Source organism: Vollenhovia emeryi, unplaced genomic scaffold, assembly GCF_000949405.1.
Source record: "Vollenhovia emeryi isolate VEMERY1.0 unplaced genomic scaffold, V.emery_V1.0 DF939137.1, whole genome shotgun sequence".
Classification (NCBI taxonomy): Eukaryota; Metazoa; Arthropoda; class Insecta; order Hymenoptera; family Formicidae; genus Vollenhovia; species Vollenhovia emeryi.
Genome location: NW_011967229.1, coordinates 430 through 15,827, shown reverse-complemented (window position 1 = coordinate 15,827; position 15,398 = coordinate 430). Strand labels below are relative to the sequence as shown.

General features: G+C 44.1%; 2 protein-coding genes across 2 annotated transcripts; one reads left to right on the top strand and one right to left on the bottom strand.

Annotated features, from left to right (window-relative positions):
- The first annotated feature begins 7,095 nt into the window (after positions 1-7,095).
- On the top strand, positions 7,096-10,457 carry LOC105567427 (mitochondrial inner membrane protein OXA1L). The gene is made up of 9 exons (XM_012022291.1): positions 7,096-7,350; positions 7,701-7,872; positions 8,359-8,457; positions 8,722-8,898; positions 8,983-9,126; positions 9,214-9,299; positions 9,385-9,651; positions 9,802-9,961; positions 10,179-10,457. The coding sequence occupies exons 1-9, from the start codon at positions 7,285-7,287 to the stop codon at positions 10,337-10,339; spliced, it is 1,332 nt and encodes a 443-aa protein (XP_011877681.1). The 5' UTR covers positions 7,096-7,284; the 3' UTR covers positions 10,340-10,457.
- Positions 10,458-10,467: 10 nt separating this feature from the next.
- Positions 10,468-14,537, bottom strand: LOC105567426 (transcription initiation factor TFIID subunit 6-like). Its single transcript, XM_012022290.1, has 9 exons — positions 14,323-14,537; positions 13,974-14,201; positions 13,310-13,628; positions 12,755-13,158; positions 12,466-12,669; positions 12,139-12,321; positions 11,481-11,697; positions 10,925-11,409; positions 10,468-10,834 (listed from the first exon to the last, which is right to left on the bottom strand). Exons 2-9 carry the CDS (start codon positions 14,121-14,123, stop codon positions 10,739-10,741), a joined length of 2,058 nt encoding a protein of 685 aa, XP_011877680.1. The 5' UTR covers positions 14,124-14,201; positions 14,323-14,537; the 3' UTR covers positions 10,468-10,738.
- Between the last annotated feature and the right edge of the window lie 861 nt (positions 14,538-15,398).

Below are 15,398 nucleotides of genomic sequence, written 5' to 3'. Positions count from 1 at the left end.
TCTCGAGACTCAAGAATTGATGGGGTGCCGTTTCCTGGACAGGACTACCCACTTTACGCCCGACAGGTCAACCGGGTAGATAATGGGATCGACCCCTCCCTCGAAGGAGAAGTGGTGAAGTTGTCAAGAAAAAGGGATGGCGCTTCGACTCCGGCTCATGTCAATGGCGCATCGCGCGCTCTTTGATCGCACCGATAAACGGGCGAGAGATTTTCATGTTGTTGTCCACGGTAATCTGATTACGGGCCAAAGTGTCCGCGCTGTTCTCGAAGATTACAAAAAAACGTTTCATTTCCAAACAAAATTCGCAGCCTAGTACATCTGTTGTTACCCTCAGAACATTTTTATCTTTATTGTTCTCGTATGAAAGTCAGTATCTATCGTTCTCTCGCTTCGATTCATTGTTGTGTTCGCCTGTTTATCAATTGGCAACTACACGCGCGTTGTCAAATCACCACGCAACTATTATCGCCCTGACATAAAAATAATCCTTCTCTCCCTACCCTTGGGAAAACTTACTTTAAATGAAATTAAAGTAATCTTCCAAATCTAAGAGTTTACTTAAAGAAGTTAAAAGTTTACTTAGGAAATTTTAGAGTAATTTTCGACACTTGAAGTGATTTTTAGATAGCCAAGCCTGTCGAAATTCCCGCGCGGCATAGCATTTTCTCGTAAGAAGAAAACCGCACGCGGTATTATAAACTATATCACATACTATCAATTATGTCACATTCTTAAAGTTTTCTCTTCAATTCTTAAAGTAAGTTTTAAGTTTTTACCTTAAATAAAAGTAAAATTTTCAGGTTTTCTAAGGTATGAATTTTCTCAATGATATTTTGATATGTAATATTTACAAGATAAAAAATAGAACTTTGCTTATTTGCAGTCACATTCGCGCATCAATCAATATAAATATGTTTTCCTTAACGCCCTTTTAATCGTCGTTTCCTGTAGAGTCGACGATTTCAGAAATCATGAAAGAATCTGTGGGATAGAGGGAGAGGAAAAGACGAAGAAGCCATGAAAGAGTGTCATCCTCTTTCTCTCTCTCTCTCTCTCTCTCTCTCTCTCTCTCTCTCTCTCTCTCTCTCTCTCTCTCGCTCGCTCTCGCTCTCTCTCGGACCACTTTAAACGTCTTTATGAGTCCCGGCTGTTAACACGACCGTCCGAGCAGGTACGGCCTTTTTTTCAGAGCCTGATTTCCTCGTATCTGCGGGATCTCTGAGGTGGCTAAGCGTTTATCCATGAAAGACTGATGAAGCTATGATCGGCCGGTTTAGTGTGGCCGAAGAGGCACGCCGCCGTTCGTAGGCCGTAGCACCACAACGTAAGATTTGTGTCTCGGTTTGCTTCGGCGATTACGCCGGCGTGAGAAGTCACTCCGGAGATAATTGCGAGGGTAGATCAAGTCCTCTTCCTCTCCCGGCGAATCCTCTCAGAGAGCGTTTCGTCGATAAACGTCCGCGGGATTTCAGCCCCGAAAAGTCAATTTTGCTTCCACTTCACAGACTTACATAGACATTATCCCCGCGAAGGTATCTGGCCATCTGTGCAGCTCCAAGCGGATTCCGCGAGTCATGCGAGTAAAATCGAAACGCGTTTCCTACCCCGAGTCCTCTCGAAAGCCCGGTATTTATCCGGCCGAGTTTGAATCGCCAGTTGCATCATTTTGAAATCGTTAATAATATCGCTGCGCGACAATCGAGTCGCATAAAATAAGCTCCAGCATCGGACGCGCAACCGGCGCCGTCCAGAAATACAATAATTAAATCCTATCGATGCGTCTATAACCGCGTTGCAATAATTAAATAAATAATTAAAGGTTGGTGGCCCGCGTTAATTACGGCGAATAATTAATCCGTAGCGACGCAAATGATGGATGAATTGTTCATTATTTAATGCGATTAGGTAAACGAGAGAGAGAGGGGGGCAGAGAGAGAGAGAGAGGGGGCAGAGAGAGAGAAGTTGGAAGACGACAGACGTATATAATTAAATGTTACTCTCGCGCATACCGGTAGGAGCGAATCGTAAAACGCTATTACTGCATGGTGGATGGTGGAATAAATAATTAAGTGCTAGGAACGCGCGCGGTAGTTATAACGATCACCTCGCGACGCGCGGCGTTCGCGCCCTTACGTTACAGAATCATTTCCGAGTTGATGGGGGGAAAAGGGCGGGGGAGGGGGGGACGAGACTGACAGGCAGCGATGGTTAAGGAGGGTTTAAGGGGGTTCCGGGACAATGCGAATCTGTAATTATAAGCACGCCGCGGTCTTGTGCTTTCGCTCCTTTTTTTTTTCATGTAAAATCTCTTGCAGCCCCGTATTATCGCCTTAAATCAACAAAGCCGCTCCTCCGGCTCCGAAGGTGGTTCTGGCGAGGGCACGGCGTGGAAAGATACGCGGGGGGAGAGGGGGGAGGGCGAGTTGAGGTCGGGAGCGGGAGGAAGGGCGACCCACAGCTACGGCAGGGCGAGCCGAGAGAGGGACTTTAATAACAGGTCTCGCTTAATAACCCACGTCCCGCACCCACGGCCCCAAACTGAATGTCATTGCAGTAGATTCGATCACGTGACTCGGCACTGTTCGTGCCGGCAGAAAGGCGTAGCGATCGACGCGGCGGACTCCCGCGAGATATTGCGCGGAACCGGTAGATATTCAACGGCGATCTTCAATCGATTTGGTCGTACGCCAAGTCCATTCGTTGTCGACCCAAACATTGACGATTTGTGCAGACGTCCGTGCACGATTACGAAAAGATTGCACACACGGTGTAAACCGTGCGTCTCGCATATCGCAAATAAGAAGTTTCGTTGGAAATAAGCGAATTTTGCTTTCTATTTCATTACGAAGAGACGCGTGTTCCATAATAGATAGTGGACTTTGCAGAAAATAATCATTAAGTTTTAGCACAAGTGGTACGTAATTGGATTTTGATTGAAACCTCTTGTGAGGTAGCAAATCTTGGCACATAATGTAATAAAGAAGAATATTAAGTTAAACTTTTTACGTATTTTAATAATAACTCAAGTTTATTAAAAATTACTCTATAGTCATTATTATCAGTCGTTGTATAGGAATATTGACGAGGCAGGAAAAAGTTGTATCAATTTTTTAACCAACTTTTAATTGCGAACGTATTTTTTTCGAATTGTTGCTATCACATTGTTATTTTCTACAAAATCGTGTCCTCCACCAATTTGCTTCTAGTAGTGCCATCTAAATGCGAACATCGCGAACTTTATATCTCGCAACGTCGATAATTTACCAAACATCGATACCGTTTGCACTTTTAACAAATGAATTCCACAATAATAGCACGAACCTTGTTAATTAGTTCGAGTTGTATAAAACTAATTCGTAGTATTATGCAGACGTGATATTGTAAAGATATTGTATAGTAAAATTTCTTAAGTGGATCCTATAAAACCCGTCTGTATTACCGACGCGGTTACATGTATAATAGTTGATTATTTTATATGTAAAGGGCCGCGACTTAGGAGCCCTATTTATTGGTTTACAGTATATTTTTTACATTTAATAAATATAATATTTCAATATATTAAATCATTCCTTGTTAGAGTAGAAAAAATTTCTTACTTACCGACCCGATGCGCAACAGCGGAGTTGTATGTCTGAATTTCAGACTCTGAAACATACAAATATAGAATTTATGTTAAAACAGTTTACAACACCAAAATTACAAGGTACAATTCTTAGGCGCGGTGAACTTTTAATATCCAGTTAGGTATTTTAATTATTATGTCGCGATAGATTTTTCGGCAAAAGATTTTCGCATACGACCGAGAGAGAACGAAATAGCTCAAGTGAAGGCAAATGCTCGGTCTAGATATATTATGTCTACGAATATAACCAACATTGGACCAATATTTAGCCAATGCCGCTAGGGTAGGGCATAACCGAAACAATTGTACTCACCAGAGGGTTGCTTCGCCGTTGCCCGATGCCTCCCAGGCCGCCGCCTCCTCTCGGATCCCGGCATCTCGCCTTGACACAGGGTGACACTCGCGGAACACTCGCGAAAGACAAGTTAATTACGTTCGCGCGCGCACTAATTATCGAAGTAAAGCGCGTCACGGCACTCCCGGCGTTGTTAATCGACGCGGACTCTACCGCAACGAGAACGAGAGAGAGAGAGACGCGATCGCGCGCGGGAAACGAGTCGAGATACGCGGGGCTAACTTCACGCGTCTCGCGAGAGAAGGGAGCGAGCGCGGAGGGCGATCTCGCGCGAGCGTTTCTCTCGCCGCGCACAGTCTCGCGCGGAAAACTCAGATATTTCTGCACGCGCGGGGAGATATCGCGCGAACTGAAAACGGGAGCTCGGTATGTCCGCGGCGCGCGCGCGAGGACACGACGGCGCCGTCGCGTCGCCGAGAGATCCCGACCGGAGATTTCCCGCGAGGGATTCAGACGTCTCGGTGGATCGCCGCGACGCGCGAGGGCCGGGGCTACGTCGCGCGACTGTTGCTCGACTCGACAATGTCAAACTTACTGCGCGCTGTGAAACGCGTCGCGACGACCGCCGCCGACACGGGAGCCCACCAGCCCGCTGCGTGTAGCTCCTCCGCTAAACCAACATGGCGCCGGATCACGATACTACGCGAGTCGAGTCGACGACGCGATGCGAACGACACTTTGATATCGCGGTCGCGCGATATTTCTCAGACAGAAATGCTCACATTGACTAAGGCTGATGGCAGAGAACAATCCGTAAATGCTTAAGACTGTCTCAGTCGTAGACGTAGGGAAAGGCAGAGAGAAACGTAAGTCGTGAAAGGCTATTGTATACGACTTACGTTTCTCTCTGCTTTGCCCTACGTCTACGACTGAGACAGTCTTAAGCGTTTACGGATTGTTCTCTGTCATCAGCCTAACAAACGGCACCGTCGCGGCTTTCCTCTACTTACGTGCGCGTCGAGGGAACAGCGAGCGTGAACGGCGATTCGGCGAACTGTCATGTGCTTCGAGAAACGACGCGGTATCCGCGGAATTGAAGAGCTCGTAGCGTCGCTCAGTCGCGCGGGGAAACGATCGCGCACATCTCGTCCCGTGGCACTCGCGTCGACGGCACGTACGATAATGAGACGCGCGGAACACGTCCTCCGACCTCGGCGACGCGACGCACAATGAGCGACGCGCGACACCACGCGAGTCGAGTCGACGGCGCGATTTGAATAACACTTCGACTGTCGACATTCGCTCGCGCGCGACGTGTCTCGGGAAGCCTCAGGTTAGTTCGGATTGCACGCCCCAACACGCTCCAGCTTGCCCCAGCGACAAATACGGTCATTTTTACGATTTGAGCGACGGCATTGGTCGTTGGGGCGAGCCGGAGCATGTTGGAGCATGCGACCCGAACAGACCGTGTCGTGGACACGAGGCTTAAGCCTATCACACAATGCCAGGCAACAGGCAATAGGAATAGAGAATAGAATTTTTGACGCGTTGGATTCGTCGGAAATTTTCTTCCAACCAATCCAACGCGTCAGAAATTCTATTCCCTGTTCCTATTGCCTGTGCTTTCCTATTGTGTGATAGGCTTTAGGGGCCTGCAATCTGCACACTCGCGGCTGTTTTCTACTCGAATTTACGCCACAGCGAACGCTGCTATCGGTAGACGGCGATTGGTGTCCCGCGTCACGCGCGAAACAGCAAAGTCTCTCTGTGCGTGGAAACGAAGACGATCCCGCGGCACATCGACGGGCTCGATCGCGCACATCGCCCCGTGGCGTACGTACCGGCGGCTCGAACTGTAATGTCTGTAATGCGACACAATGTGACCTACGGCGCGTAGCGGCCGCGGCCGCGGCGGCGCGACGTAAAAACTAAGCGGCGAGCGACGCGAGTCTGACAAAAACAACAAAAAAACTTTTAACGTACGAACATCGAGGGAGAGAGAGAGAGAAAAAGAAGCGCCGTACTTGTTTTTGATTTTCACAAGTGAACGGGCTATTATTCCGCGTTCTGGGGATCAATTCTGTATCTTACAATACAGTGAAAATGCTAAAAGTGAGCGGCTTTGTTTCTTTCGAAGGGAAGGAACGGTTAGAAAGAGATCAAGTCATTTACTTTTAGCATTTTCACTACGATGTAAAACACGGAATCGACCCCGTGCCTCGGCGCTGGCTAGTCGCCGTCGCGTAGCTGCGTCTCTCGAAAGTGTCGTTCGCTCTGCGCGAGTGTCGGTCTTTCTTTAGACCATCCTCAGTGTATAAATAGAAAAGAAACAGAGTAAAAGAAAATAATCTAAGTGTAAAAGTCAATGGTTAAAATTCGCTCGCCACGCAACACATAAGAAAGATGTAAAACTTTAACTTCGTATGCTGTGTTTAGTGTAGTGCTGGAGTGTGTTTGCGTGTGTACTTTATTCCCGGGGAGAAGATTTTCAATTCTGTGAAGCCAATAAAAAGATATTCGAGTGCGCAAAAATTGTGTTTCTGTCGGTAAAACAGGCGACCGAAGCTTTCTTAGGGAGTGCATTTATCGCGGAGTTTGACGGCCGCTCTCAGGTTTTTGGGGCTCGGCTCTTGAATTCATTCGATTAAAGCCTAACACACAATAGGAAAGCACAGGCAATAGGAACAGAGGCCCGATTCTCGAAATCATTCGAGGAAGAAACGTATACGAACATTCTGCTCTAACAGAAAAGTTGAAAGTCGATTGGTTAAAGTCACGCGAATAGCCAATCAGCTTGCAACTTTTCTGTGAGACCAGAATTTTCGCATACGTTTCTCCTTCGAATAAATTCAAGAATCAAGCCCCAGGGAATAGAATTTCTGACGCGTTGGATTGGTTGGATGAAAATTTCCGACGAATCCAACGCGTCAAAAATTCTATTCTCTATTCCTATTGCCTGTTGCCTGGCATTGTGTGATAGGCTTAAGACACGTACGCGAATATTCTGATGTTACAGAAAAGTTGCAAGTTGATTGGCTACTCGCGCACGTTTCTCTATCGCGAATGAATTCAAGAATCGAGTCCCTGTCTGCCATAATGGGTGCGTTCGGAAGCTCGCTATCTGCGCTAAAGCGGCTCTCGAACGCACCCGAGGTGTAGCGCGGCCATAGCGCGGCTTTCACGTGCTATAATCTATACATGTGCGTTACATGATGATACACTCACACTGTCACACACACTCGCACGTAATATCGCGAAGTTTGCTCCGTTTTTGGTTAGTGCCGAATTTCGTCCCACGTTTGTGCGAGATTCTCGCGTAAATTCATCGAAAATTGTCTCGGCGGTTTAATCGAGGGACGTAGCAATGTTTATGCGGGTGACCACGACCGTTTGCCGGCAGGCGCTGCTGAAATCAAACGTGATCTCGAAGGTAAATTTCTTTTAGCGGCTTTTCGGAGGTTAGGTTAGGTTAGGTTTTCACTTGGCGAAAAATGTGAAGCCGACGAGTTCGTGTCGTAAAGGAAGGGAAACGAGTCCTTAACTGGATGTCCAAGTTGTAGAAATTCTAAAAAAATAATAAATGCGCGCCGCTTCTCAACAATTTTGTGCTAATATCCATTTTATTGCGCCATGTAGAGGAATTCTGTACTTTCCCACTTTAACTTCTATGTTTCTCTCTTCGTTTTTGTATCTGATCTTTATTTTTCCTATACAAGAGTTTTGTTTGGAGACACCCGATTATTTTTCACGTCTCGTTCAAGGAAGCGCACTCTCTTTTAGGAAATTGTCACATACAGACGTATTCATGTGATCGCTCAAGGAAAGAGGACTCTTAGAAGCAACATTTTGTTGGATCTACATAGGAATTGCAGAGTTACAGGAGTCTCTTCAATCCGTTATGCCAGCACGGACGAAACACCGCCGCAAAGTGGCCCACACAGTGAAACACCAGGTTTCTGTAGAAACTTTTTCTGAAACTCATATTTCTACATCTTTCTATGGACACGTTACTGAGAAGAAATGTCCAGCTACAATAGATTATTATTAACGTTATTGTACAGAGGAAGGTTCCTTATTATGGGATAAGCTTTTAGCTAAATGCAAAAGTTCTTGTTAAATTAATAGACATCATTTATTGGTTTCATCGTGAATTTATTGCCTTTGGAGTGAAATCTGTTTAGTAGAAAATTCATCGTTAGATCGTGTAATTGTTGTGAATAATGATTTGTGATTAAATTTTGATGTTGAAACCTGCTATCTCATATTAGAAGCTTATCTCATAATAGAGAACTCCTCTATTAATTATTATCTAAATAAGCATAATTTCTTTTATTTATGAAACCTTATGCTATTGTAATTACAGTATGAGAAATGAAAGTTTACATTATAGAAACTATTTCGTGAAACTTATTTGATAATTTCTGATTTTTATATGTAGAGGCATCCACGCCGGTGCAGGAAATGTTGGAAAATGTTGTGAAAGTGCAGTCGAACGGAGAGACACCGCTGCAGAGCAGTCCATACGATGAAATACCAGGTTTACGTGGAAACATTTTCTAAAACTAATATTTCCTTGACCTTTTTATGGAAACGTTACTGTAACAAGTATCGAGAAAAAAATTTTGTTGTAATAAGTAAATTATTTGGCATCATTAATTATGAACAATATAATAATTGGTAAGCTTGTTCTCCAAGTAATCAGTTTCTTTTATAAAAGCTTCGTATTACAATATGAGAAACGAAAGTTAAATTTACAGAAATTATCTTGCGAAACTTATTTGTAAATCTGTTATGTACGTAGATCCACCCACGCCGTTACAGGAATTGATGGAAAATATCGTGAAAGTGCATCCTAATGGAGAGCCAACGTTTGAGAGCCTAGGACTGGGCAGTTGGTATCCACCAGGGATAATACAGCAGTTCTTAGAATATCTGCACATAAGTTTCGACATGCCCTGGTGGTTGGCGATTGTCACGGGTACTCTTTCCTTTATCGTAAGATATCGATTCAGTAAAAGTTGTAACGTGGTTTATTAACGCGGGTCCAATCGCTTTGTTTCAGTTACTATTTGTGTGAGGACTCTGATATTTCCCATGGTGATAAAATCGCGAAGGAATATGGTTCACTTTACAAATAACATGCCAAAAATACAAGAGTTGCAAACGAGAATAACGGAAGCCAGGAATGCCGGCGATCAGTTAGAAAGTACGTTAGAAGGGTTTGCATTGGCGAAAACCGCGTTCACTAAACCCGCTATAATTTACGGAAAATAATCCGTTCTCTTTTGAACAGGTGCACGGGCTGTTTCGGAGATGGTGGCTTTCATGAAGAAAAACAAAATTAGTCCTCTAACTAACATGTTGCCAATGGTTGTCCAGGTAGGTAAATCCCACCCGTTCGTGGTCGCGCACAAAAAGGTGATGTAAAAGAATCCATTTGCTTATTGCAATCACAATGTTCCAGGCACCAGTGTTTATGTCCTGCTTTTTGGCGCTGAGAAAGATGGCAAACTTGCCTGTGGAGAGCTTGAAAGATGGCGGCTTTTGGTGGGTAAAGGATCTCACGATGTATGATCCTTATTATATAATGCCAATAGTTACCAGCGTGACAATGTTTATCACAATCGAGCTCGGTACGGATGGCGCTAACGTCCACACGATGGGCATGATGCGATACGTTATACGAGCTGTACCATTCGTCGTGTTGCCATTCATGATACACTTCCCTGGCGTAAGTATAAAATAATATCGATTGCTTCTACAAGAAGAATAAATGAGAAGACAAACAATAACTATTTTAGCTTGAAAGCCACTATTTTACATGTATACCTTATTTAAAAATACATTTTAAATTTTCTTTAATGCATTTCGCCGTATTTAGACTATTTTAACATATTGGGTGGCAACAAACGTCATTTCTCTGGGACAAGCTGGTCTCCTAAGAATCCCATATGTGAAAAAAGCTCTCAAGATGCCCGACATGAAAGTCAATATGTCAGCAGTCAAGAGCAAGAAAACTTTCATTCAAGAATTCAAAGAAAGTAAGTTTTGCATACTGCTATATCATGATATATCACATAATACTAATATTAGAGAACAATCAATGTTCTATAAAGGTCTGCTAATATATAATGCATATACTAATGCTTAAAAATTGCATGTGCAAATAATATGTATAAAGGGAATATTATATATACATATATGTATATATACATTTGATAAAAATATATTAAATTATCTAGATTATTCTTGTTTCAGATTATACAAACATGAAGATAGCGAAACAGTTATCTGCTAGAGAACAAGAAGATATAATACAGTTTAATAGCGCCGGTAAAGGTCCCTTGGTGAAGACATTTAAATTTGACCCGACGAAGCAAAAGCAATCGCCAGTAGTCTTGACAAAAAGTAGGAAATAATTGAATTTCTGTGTATTTAGTTACACAACGTACAATATAATAAATCAATTTGTAAGTATAGATGTAATAGAGCAAATCTTATTTAATATACATATAAAAGTATTTTTAATAATATAAACTGCTAAACATGGTTCTTCTGTTTTTATATTTTCCTTAATAGGAAACATTTGTTATACATAGATATGAAAATACTATATAACAAATAGACAAAAAAATTCACAACTGAATAAATAAAAAGAACATTCGTTAGATTTAAAGATTAAAAACGTACAAAGCTTTAATATCTTCGTAAAAGTTTATTTTTATTTAGAAATACTTTGTCTTACTCTCTAAAGAATATTTTAACTGTATACGGAAGGATCTGGAAGTTCTATTTTCGTCTCTTTCTTATATATACTTTCACTGAAACGGCTGTTCCTCTTCTGGACTGAGTGATCTTTCGACACTCTGCTGCGTAACAAAGACACTTTGCGTTTTTGCCGTAAGATTTGCTTGCTGAAAAGAAATAACATTTTTTAACACAAAATATTTCCGTGACTTGTCAAACCAAAACATATTCTGATGAAAAAATTTAAGAGAATATACCTGCGTAACTGATGTATTAGTGTGACTACTGGTGGGCATACACACTACGACTAATTTCGGTGTAGAACTTTGTACATGTGTCTTCTGTTGGGCGACATTAGTCTGCGCCAATTTGATTTGTTGCTGCTGCTGCTGCTGCTGCTGCTGTGGCTGTGGCTGTGGCTGTAGCTGTGGCTGCGGTTGCGGTTGCGGCTGTGGTTGCGGCTGTGGTTGCAGCTGCGGCTGTGGCTGCTGCTGTTGCAGTTGCTGTGGTTGTTGTATTTGTGCTTGTGCCTGCTGCTGCTGCTGCGGCTGTTGTTGCTGCTGTTGTTGGATAGTACTGGTATTGATAGCAGTAGTATTTATGTTGGAAATAGTAGGTGTTTGTGAGCGCGACTGCAAGATAACAAATTTCTGTCCGCCGGTGGCGGAAGTTCCGGTAGCAGTTCTGCTTGTGCCAAGCATAAATGTGCGGCCGGGTTGCTGACCTGGACTCGAACTGGTTACTACAACATAACGTACAATTATACATAATACGCACATCACCGCCAAATGATGTCAGTGACGATTCACTCACCTGTCTGCACGACTGTCTTTCCCGTGCAGTTAGAACCTTGTTGCTGATTCGTGGTGAGTGCCGTAGTTGTAGCTGTGGTTGTTAAAGCGGCCGGTTGCGTGCGAGCCTTTGCAACTGCCGCGCACAATGCAGGTCCTATATATCCATAATCCTGTTTGTACTCCTCTACGTAATCTGGTGGCGATCGTATTGTTTTCAAAACTGGAGCGACTGATTTCTAGAAACATTTTCACAAATCTTTACTATGCGCAACATAAGAGAATATTAAATACAATTAAAAGGCACTAGATACACTTATTTTCTATGGAAGAACAGACGTGCTACATATATTTTTGTACATGTATAGTAAAACGATTTGAATTGCAGAAAGATATAAGACTAAATTAATCTTTCAAAAACTCTCGGATTACTTTTTCTTAAACGAAAAAGATTGATGTTCTTGGATATTGACGCATAGCTTTAGAAAACAGTCGACTTGTAGTTAGCCATCTCGAGTTCAATTTCAATCCTCATCCCATATGTACCATAATTGTATAAGGTTGATTGAAAAGTTGAAGACAGATTAAAGGAGTACGAGATGAATAGTAATCCGTTTCGAGAAATATATCCATGTTTCGTTCACTTGGATATGTCGAATAATTTATAGAACTGATTTTACCACAAGCAGAGTTTTGATGTGTCCTGCTCCATTTTTATCTACGCTGGATAGCCCTTGACCCTCGATGCACGACTCGATACGCTCAGAGATAGACTTGATTTTAGGGATAACCAGAGCTTTGATCACTTCAGGTCCTAGTTCACAGAGTCCTTCGATCGCCCCATATAGAGATGCCAATGGTGTCTACGAGAAATAAACAATCTTGCTTAACATCAAGCATTTTATTTGAGTTATAGGTTGAGCCGATAGCAAAATTAATCTGTGCTCTTCTGAAATTATTTCTTCTCGTCCTTTGATACGTTTCCATATTATTTACATAGCTAATACCTGAGTATTTTTCGCCAATGCTTGACTGAACATCCGAGTGACTCTAGTTTGCACATTATTCGTGGAGGTGTTAAAATTTTTACATATCTGCGCCATCAGTCGGGAAGCAAAATCGCGCAACGCCCAATGATTGTCCACGTCCGGTCTCATGCACAACTGTCGAGAAACTATACAGGTCGCAACTGACGGTATCAATTCGTGGAGCTGAAAATTGAAATATTCCGTTACATGAAAATGAAACTAACGCATCGAGTTTATCAACACACTTGAAAGAGATAAAACATCTTACGTATTTCTCCAGGTAAAGGCTCGGGTTATCAAGCAAGGCCTTGACCATCCGCATGAGGTAGATGAGCAGCGCGAGATGATTCTGAACTACGTTGACCCGCACACCCTCCGCGATGAAGGTGCACATACGCGCCAGCATCTCGTGCAGACCGGGATCCGCCGAGAGTGACTGAAGAGCCTCGGCTCTACGAGCTTCGTCGGATCCGACGCAAGCCTCGGTTATTTCTTTGTAGTACAATTGCTGTTCCACGCTGAGCTCGTGCGTCGCGAGCTGCTTCACGTGAACAGTCTCGACGTTCCGCAGCTTCTGGCTCTTGCCACCGCCGCCCGGTTTGCCGACGCCGATGTTCTGATTCTTGCTCGAGAGCTTGGTCGTCGGATCAACACTCTCTAGTTTCTGGGCGTCTGTTAAACGTTCACAGTAACAATTGAAAATTACAAGTGCTTGCGAAATATCTAAATTCTATGAAACATCTTTCCAAATTTTTCTTTAATAATATTAGAAATTACGAGGGAAAATTTGTTATAATTGCATCCCGTAGGAAACGAGTAAAACCTTTAGACACTGGCGGTGGATTCTCCGGTATGGTGGGCTGTACTCCATCGATGCACAACCAGTGGGCTCGTAACGTAATTTCCAGTGGTAGCTTCGGCCACGACTGTCCGCCAGCCGTAGCTACAACCTCGTTAAGATCTATCTCCTTCTCCTCCACAAAATGCAATTCCCTACCGCCGCCTGACGCAAAGCGGAATGGTATGTAGTCCTTGGCGAAAAAGCCATACGTTGGCTCAATGTTCTTAATCTTCAGCGCATGATCTATGTCGTGCGCAGTCATTCGTTGACGTTTTCCATGCCTCATGAATTTTGCAGCATCCTGTAAGAAAAAGAAAGGATTATATTATCATCGTTTTAAAAATACACAACATTTTTACACCACCTAATAAAGTTAAAAATGCTGTGTACACATATTTTGGCATTCAATGTGTCGTCGCGCATGGCAATTCACCAAAAGTGAAGTGAATAAAGTGGACCAATAAGTGGACAATCTTCGACACAACTGGCCTAAATGAATAATTTGTAATTCCCAATAATAAATTCAGGCCAGTCGTGTCGAAAATTGTGGCGAGTACTGGCGGAATTAAAGGTACAATCATTGATAAATTTGCAATCAATCCTGCCGCAATGGAAATTCGCCGCGCGATAGAATTGATTGACTAACCTGAATAATTTCCTTCAGTCTGTAACTGACATCCTCCGCGAGATCCTTTGCAGCCTCATCTGGGAAGTTGCCGACGCCGATGCTCTCCGCTATCACTTTGATCGACTCTTGAGACAAGGTTGTCCCGTACATGGATTCATTCTCGCTCATCTTGAAAGTTGACCCACAAACAACAGTGGATAAAGCTTAGCTTCGTAAATACGCTTGCTGCTAAACTTCCACAACTTCCTGCAAATAAATAGAACGTTGCGGTACGGCGGTACTTGCTGCCAAGAAAACACCGACGCTGTGGCGTAAACATAAATTAGACGCATCGATAAATATTACGGCGACGCCAAATTCATCTCACATCTGCAAATGCCCAGAGACGTGAGGTGCAGAATATCGACGACGGTGAAAATTACAGGCACAGTATCATTTTTAATTCGTTTCTCTGACATAGCGAACGCCTCTTCGCAATTATTACGAGGTTATATCGGGCTGCATCGCACCACTCCGACCAATTCCGACTGCGCGAAGCGCATCACGAGCGGATCGTAAGCCAACAAGCTGTACGTTGAGCGTACTGATTGGTCGTTAGATAAGAACACCCATGACTCCAACAGCGAAACTTATCACCCGAAGTTCCCTAGGAAGCCGTGAGAGAAAAATATCTGTGGAACGGCCACGCCGGTAACAGGCAAAACGCCGGGATGGCCGCCAATGCACAATGGCCGCTCTCAGGTTTCTCTCTGGTTATACTGTGATCGATGCTTGAAAGCTCGCAGCCTGATTGGCCGCTGTTTTCACGTTTGAAAGTTGCAACCGTTGCGAATCTAGTTAACGTACAGTTGTCGGACGCGGAGAAAACGTCGGTCGGCCGCAAGAATCCGCTCCGCGTTTCCGTCGATTTCGGCTCGCCGAGAGGGCGAGCCCCGTGTCCGGGGTGTCGTGAGTGAGTGGCGCGTTCGTAAGCTCGTTTGTGGCGTTCCAGCAGCCGCCGGGAGATGCGTGCCGGGAAGTCTCGGTCGTCGTGAGTGACCCATACTCGCGAATCGCGGCCGCTCCGCGGCTACTCGGAAGTTCAGTTGTCGCGTCTCGCGTGCCTCAAACCGCCGAAAAAGTCGAGAGTGCGGTGCGAACGGGAGTGTCGGGAGTGTCGCGAGTGTCCGGTCTACAACGCGCGTTAATTGTCGACCGATTATTCCGTGTGTCGCGTGAGTGAATTTCGTCCGTCGCGAGTGTTAAGTCGCCGATGCGGCTTACTGTGTGTAACATGAAGTGTGTGATATCGCATACAATGCGATATATGTGGCAGTGCATGTTCTATTGTGAAGTGTTAAGTGAGTTGTGACCAATTGGGATTACTCCGCGGGAGCAACTCAACAACCGATCCAACGAGGGACCACATGACGGAGTCACATGACGCCGGCGACGCCATAACGA